Source organism: Convolutriloba macropyga, chromosome 3, assembly GCF_964194025.1.
Source record: "Convolutriloba macropyga chromosome 3, txConMacr16.3, whole genome shotgun sequence".
Taxonomy (NCBI): domain Eukaryota; kingdom Metazoa; phylum Xenacoelomorpha; order Acoela; family Convolutidae; genus Convolutriloba; species Convolutriloba macropyga.
The window spans coordinates 15,678,986-15,694,011 of NC_134470.1; the positions used below are offsets into that span (position 1 = coordinate 15,678,986).

At 35.2% G+C, this 15,026-nt stretch overlaps 1 protein-coding gene across 1 annotated transcript in view; it reads left to right on the forward strand.

Annotated features, from left to right (window-relative positions):
- Positions 1-14,719, forward strand: part of LOC142335990 (splicing factor ESS-2 homolog) — a 53,608-nt gene extending 38,889 nt beyond the window's left edge. Inside the window, exons 6-8 of the mRNA XM_075384429.1 lie at positions 8,228-8,349; positions 8,571-8,811; positions 14,111-14,719. Of these exons, the coding sequence (XP_075240544.1) occupies positions 8,228-8,349; positions 8,571-8,811; positions 14,111-14,466 (719 nt within the window). The 3' untranslated portion in view covers positions 14,467-14,719. The remainder of the gene's footprint in view (positions 1-8,227; positions 8,350-8,570; positions 8,812-14,110) is intronic.
- Positions 14,720-15,026: the final 307 nt, after the last annotated feature.

Consider the following 15,026-nt stretch of genomic DNA (forward strand, 5'->3'; position numbering starts at 1 on the left):
TTTGTGTCCATGATAAACAGATTTAATTAGCTCTTTATCGTCTTTCATTAGAATCTATCTGTCTTTTTCAGAATGTTTGTGATTTTTTTCTTGTCCATCTTTGAACGAATTGGATTTTGAAGTAAAGAAAAAAGATTCTCATCCAAGATGTCTTGATTGAATGAGTTAGAAGTTGATTGTTTTTTTCCGGTCCTTGTGTTTTTTGAGTGAACTGGTTTCATTTGATGAGAATGAATTAGTTTTCTTGATTTGTTGCAAGGTCCTCTGCCAACGATAAACAGATCTAATGAGACATCGTTTTTCCCCGATACTTTTGATTATTTTTTGATCGAATTGATTTCTTACATGTGCTGAGAAATGTTGGTGATCCATGATGTACTGATTTAATGAGCCTGGAATTCTTCGTTGAAACTTTTTCTTTCGAGTTTTATTTCCTGACCTTGATGGACAGATATAATGGGAACATTGATTGGTTTTTCCCCGTTACTTTTGATTTTTCTTCGATCGAATTGGTTTCTGTAATGTTATGTGAAATGTTGCTGATCCATGATATACTGATTTAATGAGCCTGATATTCTAACTTTTTCTCTGTTGTTTTGTTTTTCTAGAATCGAATTCATTTCTTTATGTTGAAAGATTTTGTGTCCATGATAAACAGATTTACTTAGCTCTTTATCGTCTTTCATTAGAATCTATCTGTCTTTTTCAGAATGTTTGTGATTTTTTTCTTGTCCATCTTTGAACTAATTGGATTTTGAAGTAAAGAAAAAAGATTCTCATCCAAGATGTCTTGATTGAATGAGTTAGAAGTTGATTGTTTTTTTCCGGGTCCTTGTGTTTTTTGAGTGAACTGGTTTCATTTGATGAGAATGAATTAGTTTTCTTGATTTGTTGCAAGGTCCTCTGCCAACGATAAACAGATCTAATGATACATTGTTTTTCCCCGATACTTTTGATTATTCTTTGATCGAATTGATTTCTTACATGTGCTGAGAAATGTTGTTGATTCATGATGTACTGATTTAATGAGCCTGGAATTCTTCGTTGAAACTTTTTCTTAGGAGTTTTATTTTCCTTGGATTGATTTTTTTCTTTGATATGTTGAAAGGTTTTCTGCCCATGATCGAATAGATTTTTTTCTCTATGATCGAATGGTTTGGTTTTTTGATATATTGCCAGGTTTTCTGACCATAATAAACAGCTCTAATGGGTCCGTCTATCGTTTTAATTTTTTTAAAATTTTTTGATCGAATTGGTTTTTGTAATGTGATGAACTGTTGCTGATCCATGATATACTAATTTAATGAGCCTGATATTCTTATTTGAAACGTTTTCTTAGAAGTTTTGTTTTTCTAGAATTGAGTTCTTTTCTTTATGTTGAAAGATTTTGTGTCCATGATAAACAGATTTTATTAGCTCTTTATCGTCTTCCATTAGAATCTATCTGTCTTTTTCAGATTGTTTGTGATTTTTTTCTTGTCCATCTTTGAACGAATTGGATTTTGAAGTAAAGAAAAAGGTTCTCATCCAAGATGTCTTGGTTGAATGAGCTAAAAGTTAATTGTTTTTTCCGGGTCCTTGTGTTTTTCGAGTGTACTGCTTTCATTTGATGACAATGAATTAGTTTTCTTGATTTGTTGCAGGGTCCTCTGCCAATGATAAACAGATCTAATGAGAAATCGTTTTTCCCCGATACTTTTGATTATTCTTTGATCGAATTGATTTCTTACATGTGCTGAGAAATGTTGTTGATCCATGATGTAATGATTTAATGAGCCTGGAATTCTTCGTTGAAACTTTTTCTTAGGAATTTTATTTTTCTTGGATTGATTGTTTTCTTTGATATGTTGAAAGGTTTTCTGCCCATGATCGAATAGTTTTTTTTTCTCTATGATCGAATGGTTTGGTTTTTTGATAAGCTGCAAGGTTTCCTGACCGTGATGGACAGATATAATGGGACCATTGATTGGTTTTTCCCAGTTACTTTTGATTTTTCTTCGATCGAATTGGTTTCTGTAATGTTATGTGAAATGTTGCTGATCCATGATATACTGATTTAATGAGCCTGGTATTCTTCTTTTAACTTTTTCTCAGTTGTTTTGTTTTTCTAGAATCGAATTCATTTCTATATGTTGAAAGATTTTGTGTCCATGATAAACAGATTTAAGTAGCTCTTTATCGTCTTTCATTAGAATTTATCTGTCTTTTTCAGAATGTTTGTGATTTTTTTTGTCCATCTTTGAACGAATTGGATTTTGAAGTGAAGAAAAAGGATTCTCATTCAAGATTTCTTGATTGAATGAGTTAGAAGTTGATTGTTTTTTTCCGGGTCCTTGTGTTTTTTGAGTGAACTGGTTTCATTTGATGAGAATGAATTAGTTTTCTTGATTTGTTGCAAGGTCCTCTGCCAACGATAAACAGATCTAATGAGACATCGTTTTCCCCGATACTTTTGATTTTTCTTTGATTGAATTGATTTTTTACATGTGCTGAGAAATTTTGTTGATCCATGATGTACTGATTTAATGAGCCTGGAATTCTTCGTTGAAACTTTTTGCGAGTTTTTTTTCCTTACCTTGATGGACAGATATAATGGGACTATTGATTGGTTTTTTCCCGTTACTTTTGATTTTTCTTCGATCGAATTGGGTTCTGTAATGTTATGTGAAATGTTGCTGATCCATGATATGCTGATTTAATGAGCCTGATATTCTGTTTTTAACTTTTTCTCAGGCGTTTTGTTTTTCTAGAATTGAATTTATTTCTTTATGTTGAAAGATTTTTTGTCCATGATAAACAGATTTAATTAGCTCTTTATCGTCTTCCATTAGAATCTATCCGTCTTTTTGAGAATGTTTGTGATTTTTCCCTGTCCATCTTTGAACGAGTTGGTTTTCGAAGTAAAGAAAAATGATTGAGTTAGAAATTGCTTCTTTTTCCGGCTTTGTCTTTTGAGTGAACTGGTTTTATTTAATGAGAATGGATTGTTTTCTTGATTTGTTGCAAAGTCTTCTGCAATGATAAACAGATGTAATGCGACATCCTTTTCTCCAATCCTTTTGTTTTTTCGATCGGTTTCTGTAATGTGCTGAGAATCGTTGTTGATCCATGATGTACTGATTTAATGAGCCTGATTTCATTCTTTGCAAATTTTTCTTAGCAGTTTTGTTTTTCTAGAATTGAATACATTTCATTGACATGTTGAAAGAGTATTACCCATGATCGAATGGATTGTTTTTTTTATGATCGAATGGTTTGGTTTTTTGATGTATTGCTAGGTTTTCTGACCGTAATAAACAGATGTAATGGGACTGTCTGTCGTTTTTCCCGTTTCTTTTGTTTTTTTTAAAGAATTGGTTTCTGTAATGTGATGAACTGTTGCTGATCCATGATATACTAATTAATGAGCCTGGTATTCTTCTGTGAAACTTTCTTAGTCGTTCTGTTTTACTAGAATTGAATTCATTCCTTTGATATGATGAAAAATTTTCTGCCATGACCGATTGGTTTCTTCATTTTTATGATCGAATGGTTTGGTTTTTTGATATATTGCCAGGTTTTCTGACCATAATAAACAGATCTTATGATTCCCTCTTTATTTTTTCTCGTTCATTTTGGTTTTTCTTTGATTGAATTGGCTTCTGTTTTGTGATGAGAAATGTTTCTGATCCATGATATACTGATTTAATGAGCCTGACTTTGATCTCTGAATTTTCTTATCGGTTTTGCCTTCTAGGACGTATTTCATCTTTAATTTGTTGTAAGGTTTTTTGCCTTGATAAACAAGGTTAATGAGCTCCCTATTGTTTTCCACTCGAATCTATCGACGTCTTTTTGTTTCCGTCTCATCTGCTTGGTTTGTGATGTTTTCTGAGATTTTTTCCTTGTCTATCTTGAACGATTTGAATTTTGAGGTGAAGAAAAAAAATGGTCATCCACGATTTACTAATGGAATGAGCCCGATGTTGTTTCCCTGAGTTTGTTCTCGGCCTGATGTTTTTCGATGGAACTGGTTTCATTGATTTGTTGAAAGGTTGCTGATCCATGCTATACTGGTTTAGTCAGCCTCAATTTGCTCCTTGAAATCTTTGAGTGTCGTTTTGTTTCTCTATTGGCGAAATGATTTGGCGTTTTCAAATGTTGAATGATTTTCCGCCGACAATGAACAGATCTAATGAGACCGTTTAACGATTGAATGAGCCTGATATTGTTCTTTCAGATTTTTTAGTGCTTTCTTCTTTCTATGATCGAAATGGTTTCCGTAGTACGTTGAAAAATCTTTGGGCCCATGATAAACAGATATAATGAGACTGTTGAACTTTTCCTTGAGAGTTTTTCCGTGTTCTGCTTCCTTCTCATTGATTTTGTTTTTTGGTATGATGAGAAATGTTGATGAAATGGTGTTTTTAAGTAATTTGTTTCGATTCCTAACGTTTAATTTTTCTGTCGCCTGGAATTGTTTAGAAAAGAGTTGATACCGACCTTTAATATTCTGTTTTAATCAGCTTGACGAGGTTACCTTGAATTTTTCCTGGGTCCTTAATTTTTCTCATTGATCGAACTGGTTTCTGTGAGTTGGTGTGAAATGTTCTTGATTCATGTTATACTGATTTAATGAGCCCGATTTTGTATTTGGTGGTTTTTCTTTGAGGTTTTATTTTTCTATGATTGGATCATTTGCTATTATAAGATAAGTAACATTGAGGCCCTTTAATAACCTGATTTGTTCAGTGCTGACCCTTGAAACACTGAGTTAATCAGCATTTTTCCCTAAAGGCTATTTCGGTTTCGTTTTGTTTCTGTGAACAAATGATTTCTTGGAACTGACGAGAAATGTAACAAACCGATTTCTTGATAATGTTTTCTTATGTGTGATTGATTTGGTTTTTTATGACAAATTGTTTTGACCTGACTTCTCTTCCCTGTGTTTTTCATTTCTTTGTATTTTTGGTCTGGTGAGAATTGTTATTGACCAGTGATGCTGATTTCTTGATTGAGCAAGATTGTTTCTTTTGCATTTTATTCTCTGTCTTTTGACCGATTATTTTTTGGACGATTATTCAATGACAAGAAATGTTGCTGAACCATGATAAAACTGCCCGATGTTGTTTTTCTTTTTAATAAGACGTTTTTCCATGTATTTCTCTTTCATGTGTTCGAATTGGTATAAATTGCTCTCGAAAATTAAAGCAAATATTGCATTCATGTCTGCTTTTTTCATGCAAGACTGCGCACTGTCGTTTTTGCGCTTTCGTTCTATAACATTCTTTTGCTCTCGATTGACTTTTGCATGCTTGAGTTTTTGCTGAACCTACATTGCACTCACGCAGCAATTAAGCCTGCTTCCAATGTAAGAGCACTTCTTCCTGAGGTTTTCTGAGGTTCTTGTCGTATGGCGGCTTAGAGCATTTCGTTTGTCGGTTTATGACTTCGTATGATGAAAAATTATGCTGACCCATCATACACTGACTTAATCAACGAACGGGCTATGATTTTTTAGCGATTTTTCGCTGCTGTTCTATTTTTCTTTGATCTGTAATTTCTTTGACATGTTAAATTGTTGCTAACACAGTTTAAACTCATTCACTGAGAATGATATTGTTTTCTACGATTGTATTTTATAATAGCCGCCCTCATCTTCTCAGCCGGCTATTATTGCGCTCGTATTTTTTTTACTTCGTCAAACTTTTTTTCGCTTTACCATTTTGCCGCTTTTTCGACATTTTGCGTGAAATCTTTTTGACTTCTCTAGGCTAGTTTCTCTCTTCTCTCATTCTCCTAAAAGTGAATTTGAGCATCAGTTGCTAAGCAAAGCAAATCAAAATGAACAGAGTCGGTATAAAAAATTGAAGTCAGAAATAGAAACGGGATAAACCCATAAAGCCCAATTTTAGATGCCCGCTATTTGAACGTCGTTCCTATAAGCCTTAGTTACCACCTCTAATGCTTATTGGTGTTGATAGTAGCCCCTGTAGCCTCTCTCTAAGAAACAGAAGTATGTTCAACTACAAAATGCCATCAAAATAAATCGGACTTGAAAAATATTTTTGTACAAAAATCTTTTTTTTTTCAATATATTCTATTCGTTCAATCCCAATCATGCTTATTGGAATCAACGGCGGCTATTTTCCGGCAATCTGCCGGGTATTTTTTTCTTTCTGTGAGAAGTATTGAGGCGCATCATAATTTGGCATTGTTTTCTTCGAGAAAATTTGCGTGTACTTTTGTTTTATTCATATTTACGCCTCGTGATAGAGTGACTTAAGGAGTCTGGAGTTGTTCATATTGGGAAAAGATTTTGCGTTTTTCTCTCTTCGGATATACTCCCTCGTCCTTTTGTTTATGTTTGCTGGTGAATTTGTTATTTGTTTTGGTATTGCAATTATGAGCACGCAGTTAGAGTTTTTCTCATTGTACATTTTTTGAACTTTCTAATGCTGCCATCAGGTATTAACACCCGGTATGGTCTTTTTGGATGTCTCTTGTAGATTTACTGAGTTTCCAGATTCGTTTTCAAAATATTTGTTGTAACGTTTTTGAAATTTTTTTGGCTCCTTTTATAATGCATTCGCTAAATCTGTATTGGGTATGGTTTATTAGTTTACGGCAATCCATCTAAAAAATATTTTGAATGATATTGATGTGTCAGAGAAGAATAATTAGAGCTATTTTGTTCCTCAGAAGAGCAGTTTCGGTGTCACTTCTTATGCGGGATCACGGAATATTAACTGTTTATAAGCTTTTCCTGAAAGAAATTTTTCTCGAAATCATTCAGCAAGTATCAAATAGAAAATAGATCTGTTAACAAGTTACTCGACTTACAGTGTCTGGAAAACAGGCGGCTATCTCGCAGCTCTTAAAATTAAGCGTCTGCCGAGTATTCCATTTGTTTCAAATCGGATGAGAGAAGCGCTTAAACCGCAAATTAGTGTTGCATATAATTTTCTTTGCTCAAACAGACTTTTGCTCACAAACCTAATCGAATTGAGAGATAATGATTTTTACGGTTTTGTTAATCATTTTACAAATACATACATCACCGACTATTGCGAAATTGAAAGACCTTTTTTCTGAACTTAGCAGCACTTGTTTCGTTTAATTTAGCTGAATACTCCCGTATGCGGTTTTCCTGGGTTACCACTTGATGAGATGTACTTCTCTTTGCTAATCAATCCAGGCATTTTTTCATCGGATTAATTTTTCGATTGACTGTTGCTGGTTAATTTCAATTCATTCATTCATTCAATAAACTGACTTAGTGGAATGAATAATTTATCCCTAGATAGTTCCGTCTCTTTCTTTTGTTTCTGTCGAATTGGTTTTGATGAGTAATATTGCGCACCCATGATAAACTGATCCACATGGAAACACTAAAAAAGCTAAATCGTCACAAAGAACAGCACAATTCACTTTGGAGGAGTACGCTAGTTGATAAGAAACTTTTTAAATTCAGATCACATGCTTCAGTCCACATTGACTCAGAAATATGTGGTTCGATTGTTTTCCAACCTTTCCTTTGTTTGAATGCTAATTGTTTGTGAGTGCAAATAAAAACTCAGCCTCCCCTATGTAAATATGTTGATGATGATTTTGCGTGAAAAATAATATGAGTATATCAACAATGAGTACTGTATATGAAATGGCCAGGAATTTGATATTTCTGATTTATCTACAGTCACAACTCTCGGAAGACTGAGTTTTATTTGGTTTTGGTCTATGTATAATTTCTATTCAAGAGATTATTTTGATTTAGTTAAGATTTCAGATGTCGATAGCTAGTTTGATTTAAAAAAATAACTGCACATGTTTTCTGTGTAACAAATTTTCTCTGGAGATCTCTAATTACGCTCGCTTTCTCTTGCTCAATTACTAATTTATATTATCTATGATTTAGACTGGAAGCGTTTAAGCGAACAACCAATTCAATCAGTTCTTCAAAATTTTTTAGCCAGTCTGTTCCAAGTTTACCCCAGATGATTGAAGCCCCCCACTTCACCCCCACCCCACCTCCTTCGCCTCATTCCACCCGTAACCTGGCTTATATTTTTCCTCTTTGAATACTGACAAATTAAGTGGTTAAGGTGCCTCAAAATTAATGTTCTTAAGGTTTTTGCTGAAGCTTTTTTTGATTGGTTGGCATTCGTTCGGTCAAATTTGCATATTTTATCAAAACTTGAGAAACAATTCATTCTAATTCCTACCATTGGTTAACGATCGGTTATTACAGGCGCTGACTCGTCACCAGCCATGTTTTGGGGCTCAATTGAGAACACACCTGCCAGGCTCTCTGAAGCAGCCTCTTCGATTGGCTCTACTCAAACTGCTCGTGCAAACACACCAATATTCAAGGTTTGTGTTTTTGCTGCCTGTATTTTGGAGCCCTTCATCTATGACCTTTTTAATTAAGATCACCATTCATTACTTTGTTGAAACATAATTTCAACATCAAAAAACTCATAACAAAAGCTTGGTTCAGATATATGGGAAAATTGCGATGTGAGAAGGGAAGCTAATTGCAGCTGATGTAATTTCAATTCGGAGTAATTCTCATGTGCTCATGTTTTTGATAGATACCAGACGTACCTGAACGCGATAGATTGGGACTAGAACTGGCGGAAAGAGCAGCCAAAAATCACAGGGCCAAAAAGGAGAGGGCACTTAATGAAGTCAAATCCAAATTGGCTGCCGCATCCTCAAAGTCACCAAAATTTGGATCAATCCGGTCCGGTGCTTCTTCGTCCACTAGAAGTCTGCTGTCAATGTCGCCTGCGGCACAACTGCTACTGGCTAACAGAATCAGAGACAGAACAGGTCTGCATTTTTAATAGCCGCCATCAGCCTCTCATCGGCAATAATTTAGGCACTCTCCTAAGAATTTGAATTGTATTGGGGCGCTGTCTTGTTTCACCACTCGAAGAGGAGTATTTGTTTGTTTTATACGACTCGAAGAGGAGTAATGAGTGTTATTAATAGCCGCGAAGCGATTGGAGACATCGTGCGGACATTCGTCGTGTCCATCGATTATTCTTGCGACATGACTTCTTGGAATTGACTTTTTCAATTTCATTGATTTCTACTGCTTTGCCTTTACAATTTGCGTGCGTGACGTCATTTGTTCTGCTTTTAGGTCAATTGCGCGGCTACCTCACTCAAAAAGTTACTTCTGAACTCGCTTGATGAACTTTAAATTTTATGAACATTTACTAGTTAGAGGTCAATAGTGTGAATCTAAGTAGTGCCAAACGTATATGCCTGAATTCTTGGGTTTTTCATTTCGAATATTAATTTTGAAAGAGTTTCATTAGGGCTTTTTCTTTATAGAGCGTTTGTGTCTCATAAAAAAGAGTCCGAATCTAACCAAAAAGTCTAGTGGTCTATTAAAGGACTGGTGGTCAATCTGTCTACCTTATTTCTTTGTTGTTTCAATTCATGGAAGGCCACAAGCGTCTATCGCGGCTATTTTCCGGCTATCTGACGGCAATGTTATTTTTAAAAGCCGCCCCCAGCTTTTCATCCGGCTATTATAACCGCTGCCTCCTATTATAACTACTCGAAAAGAAGTTATGTGATCTATTTTTAATAGCTGTCCTCATCTTCTCAGCCGGCTATTATAGCGCTCCTGTTTTTTTTTACAATGAGTTATCTTCATGCTCCTAGTTTATCCATCTTTGAGCCGATGAAACGTTTTGAGGCCTGAAATTGGGTTACTGTTTAGCCTCTGTTGACAATGAAATGGTCCTGAAGATATTAATATGACCAATTTTAGCAACATTTCATTTTGCAATTGTTTTGAAATTTTTTGAAACTTTTAATTTTCTGAGTTTATCAATCTTTACGGACCAAGGAAACTTTTTTTTTGGTTTTCCAAATGAGTTAGTGGACAGATTACAGAGAGAAAGATTTGGTTTTGAGCATTTTAATATTGCAAAATTAGAAACTCTTTGATTTTTTGCATTTTTCATTTTGTTAATTGTTTCAATTTTTAGCCTTTTCAAGAAGTATTTGTCATATTCCTCGAGTTTTCTGTCTTTAGTGGTGAATCATATTCTCTCAGGGCTTATGCTTGGTTTAATGGTGTTATTTAAATGGATCAAATTTGGGTTTTAGGTTAAAAGCGTCAAGAGTTTTAGCTTTGTTTATTTTGTTTAGTGTGTTTGATTATTGTACATGCTCATCTGTTGAAAATGCCTTTTTGGCTGGCATTGTTTATTTGATCCGCTATTGGGATCAAGTAGTTCTAAGTTTTTCATTTCTTTCTTTAGTTTGTGTTTCAGGATTTGTCTGCTATGCTAAAATTAAGTTTCGCTTCAACTCACTTTGTTGCTTTTTCAACATTTCGAATGAAATCTTTTTGACTTCTTCTGGCTTGTTTCATTTGTCGCTCATTCCGCTTACACAGGTGCGCAGCAAAGCAATCTAAGATGAACGGATTGATAAAAAATGAAATCATAAATAGAAACGCGATAAACGCATAAAGCCTAATTTTAGACGCCCGCTAATTTTCTTATTAGTTACAGTTGCAATCTCTAATGCTTATTGGTATTGATAGCAGCCCCTGTATCCTTGCATTAAGTAACAGGATTATGTCTAAAAACAAAATGACTTCAAAATAGTCTTCTTTTTAAAAATGTTTTCCTACATCAATCAGTTTTTTTCTGTTTCAGTCCTAATGGGGGTTATGGGAATCAACGGTGGCTATTTTCCGGCAATCTGCCGGGTTTGTTCTTAAATCGGTGTCCTCTATTTTCACAGGATGCAAAGTCAATTGCCTCACGTGAAAACAAGTGTTTAAGCTGCTGAACAGAAATCAAAAGCAGAGCAAACGAGAGAGTGCTTTTTGTTCATGCAGTATTCTTGGAGAGCAAGAAAAGTGACTGAAAAATTTTCGCTAAGCGAGCCATAGTTTTTGATCTACTGCGACTTTCAGTGTGGTTTTATATCTATTTTTCAGCCAAGGGTGTTTGTGCCATCTATTTTGGCTAGTAATACTATGTTTTGAAGTGTTTTATTTGCTCTCAAACGAAGTTGGTAGCAATTATATTAGTCCTGTTGGTCTTTTTTTATGCGATTTTTCGCTTGACCGATTTTTCGTCTGACGCTTTTGACCTTTCGTCCTCAAAAACGGGATAAACAGGTAGCGCCCAGCGGGCATTAAGTTGCTCTAGCCTCAAGGGCCATGGAACTTCCTCTAGGATTTGATAATATGTTACTGCATAGTTTATACGTGAAATGGAATGTTCTTTGAGGTTTTAATATCACGAATTTAAGCAATTTTTAAAAAATATTTGCAATTTTTTCATGTTTTTGAATTTTTTCCGGCAACAGAGGCCCTGGGACCTCCTCCACAGTTTGATAATAAGCTGCTGCATAGTTTCTAGAGCTAATGGGATTGTGATCAACACTTTTTAGACTTTAGTTTTAATAATATTTAAAAACTTTAAAACTTTTAGTTTTAAAGTAATAAAATTTAAACTTTTCAAATTTTTGGAAACTTTTTCATGTTCCAAGCGTATGGATCTTTATGAGCCAGTGAAACTATTTAAGGCTTGAAACAGGGATACTGGATAGTCTCCTGAGACAAGGAAATGTTTCTTAAGACATTAATGTCTTGAGTTTTTGCAAGATTTTGTTAAAATTTGCAATTTTTGTCAATAGTGTCCTTTTCTGAGTTTAACGACCATTACTGACCAACGAAACTTTATAAGTCTCGGAGGTGGGTTACTCGGCAGAACTTTTGAGACAAAAAATGGTTTTGATTTTTTATTGCCGAGTTCAAAACGTTTTTTTTTTTAATTTTGCCTTTTTCAGTTTTCTATTTTATTTAATTATTAACAAGGTGAGAAAACTAGAAGTTGCAGTGTCGAATCCAACCATAGAAGATATACTGTCTCCTTTTCTCTCTTTCGGTTGGGGTTCCTTTCCTTCTCGTTCTCGTTTTATCTCTCTCTCTCTCTTTTTGTTGATTCCGCACTTCAGCTGCTGTTATGTGGCGTAATGTCACCATCTCTGATTCTCATTATCAATGAGTTATAGTTGAAATGTTTTTTTTGTCATAAATGATCTAACAGGCACTTTTAAGAAGCCATTGTTAATTTCTCTCAAAAGCAATTTGTAGCAAATATATTAATCCTGTTTGTCTTTTATGCAATTTTTCGCTTGGCCGATTTTTCGTCTGACTCATTTGACTTTCGTATTCAGAAACGGGATAAAGAGGTACCGCCCTGACGACACTAAACCGTGGCTAGCTGTTGACAAAGCCAACTGCTCGCCGCTCGTTTGAGAGCATTTCGCCCGACGTTAGTCGGTTATGTTTACCATCCTAGGCAAATAATATACCTCTAGATGATCAACTGAGCGAATTCTGCCATTATACCGTTTTGAACTTTTCTTTTATTACTTTTTACGGTCTTCCATTTTTTAAGCATTTGGGTTCTGTTTTGGTTCAGCTTAGTCTTTTAGTGTGTTTAGTGATCTTTCGATTTAATTAATAGCCGCCTTCAGCCCCTCAACGGCTATTTTTAGGGGCTCTATTGTTTTTAAATCGCTTTACCTTTTGATCACGTTTACCGTTTTACATAAGTCACATTTTTCACGCTTGGCTTCTGACTTACTTCACTCACTCTATCAACCGAATGGATTTTAAATACGTTCACGCGTTGAACTACGCAATATGGTGAATACGTTCAATGTCAAAAGAGCAAAATCAAAAACGGGATAAACCGATAAATCCCGGTCATTAAGTCATATAGCATTAGGTTATCAAAATTCATTAGAGTGATTGATAGCTGACATTAGTATTACACTTAACAACCTTCAGTTTAGAATTTGAATGAAGTATAGTTTTAGAATCTAACAGGAACTGCACTCCAAATTAGAACACTTTTTGAAACTGAAAAAAAACAGAAAAAAGTTCGATCAGTTTCTATCTCTTTTTTCTTTTTCTGTTTCAATCCCGATGTGCATCAAGCGCGTCAACGGCGGCCATTTTCCGGTATTTTGCCGGCTATTTTTGATTTGGATTGTGAGTTGTGTTCGTTAAAAGAAAGACTAATTTTAATCAAATTTTGGCTCATTTTTGTCTTGTATGTTATTTTGATTGCATATTTCTTTGTGAGTTTGTTGGAGTTTTTGTTTGCTATTTCATTCACAGATATTTAATTAGTATTTTTGCTACGAGTTGACAATTCAATGTTAAATTATGCAGTTTATACATGATTCTAATCTTCAAGTTTTTTTTGTTTAATTGCTCTTGAACGAAGTTCATAGCAATTATTGTAAACATTTTGGTCTTTTATGCAAAATTTTTGCTTGACCATTGTATTTGCGCTGTTGTTCTAGAACATTCTGTGACTTCTCAAGTGACTTTTCACGCTTTCGTTCTTCATTTTTGAGTGATCTCGATTGCTCTCACACCAAAGTAAAGCTTGTTGCTAATATAAAGTCGTTTGGAGCTTAGGCTTCTGGCGAGGGAGTAGGAGGTCCTTGGTTCGAATCCCGACGTGGTCAGTTAATTTTGCACCCATAAAGAAAAAATTATCTAAGCTACAGCCCCTTAATTAAATTGCCTCGCCTGTCGTTCAAGAGCAATTCTTCCGACTTTAGTCGGTTTATGTTGTTTTTAAATTGTTGAAGGATGTCTCTGAAAGGCAGGCTTTGGGTGGGTCACTGATCGAGCAGAGAAAAGTTTAAGAGGATTGTCGCAGAGTAGTTGATGGGAAGCAGTATTTTGCCTTTTGTAAGAAGTTTTGTAAACAAAAAATGGGTTTCCAGGTTTTCAACATTGGTATTGATAATAGCCCCATGTGTGGTCTCACTACGAAACAGGAGTACGTTCAGCTCCAAAATGACATCAAAATAGGTCGCACTTTGAAATTGTTTGTACAAAGATCATGTTTTCACTAGTTTTTTCTCTTCTTTCAATCCCAATCTTTGGTATGGGAATCAACGGCAGCCATTCTCCGGCAATCTGCCGGGTATATTTATTTGTTTAAGAGCTTTGTTTTAGGGAGAAACCATTGAATTAAAGGTAGCTTTGAACTTGATATGTTCAATTTTGGTCGAATAATTGAAAGAAGTAATTTCTGGAAATCTGATAATGAGCCTTTTGCAGGAAGTACTTCCACGAGCAGTTCTTCATTGTCAATAAGCCAGGCATTGAGAGCTTCCTATTCGCCGAAAAGGTCCTCTAAAACGCCTTCTATGAGCAGCAACTCAACGCGGTCTACAAGGACGCCATTGAGCTCAGCATCGCCTCTTTCATCTGTACACACCCCCAAATCACAGAAAATGTCACCTTCGGTAGCGTCTATGGTCAAAACAGGCAGTAGAGAGAAGACACCATCGTCAGTACGCCAGTTTGTTGCTAATAAAACAGATGACAGCAGTCAAAGTTCGATTACGGACAATCTTTTGGAGTTGAAAAACACAAATCAACGAAAACGTATCGCGGCTGCTGATTTTTTCTAATGGCATCGACTACTTTATAGTTGCAAGTTTCTTCTACATTGTAAGAAGAGAACGATTGTTTTGCTAATGGAGCAAATGGACAGTTCGAACGCAGAGGCTGTTCTGTTAATGTCATCGCCCGGTCGTTCTTTGCAGAACGGCGAGATTTTGGGCCCTAGTCGGCGGCTGTTTACCAAAGACGGTGATAAAACTTAAAAATGATAAACTTATGAAAAGTTAGTTGCGTTGTACTGCTAAGTAATTAATCATTATTTATAGCCGCCCTCATCTTCTCAGCCGGCTATTATTGCGCTCGTATTTTTTTTTACTTCGTCAAACTTTTTTTCGCTTTACCATTTTGCCGCTTTTTCGACATTTTGCGTGAAATCTTTTTGACTTCTCTAGGCTAGTTTCTCTCATTCTGCTAAAAGTGAATTTGAACATCAGTTGCTAAGCAAAGCAATTCAAAATGAACAGAGTCGGTATAAAAAATTGAAGTCAGAAATAGAAACGGGATAAACCCATAAAGCCCAATTTTAGATGCCCGCTATTTGAACGTCGTTCCTATAAGTCTTAGTTAC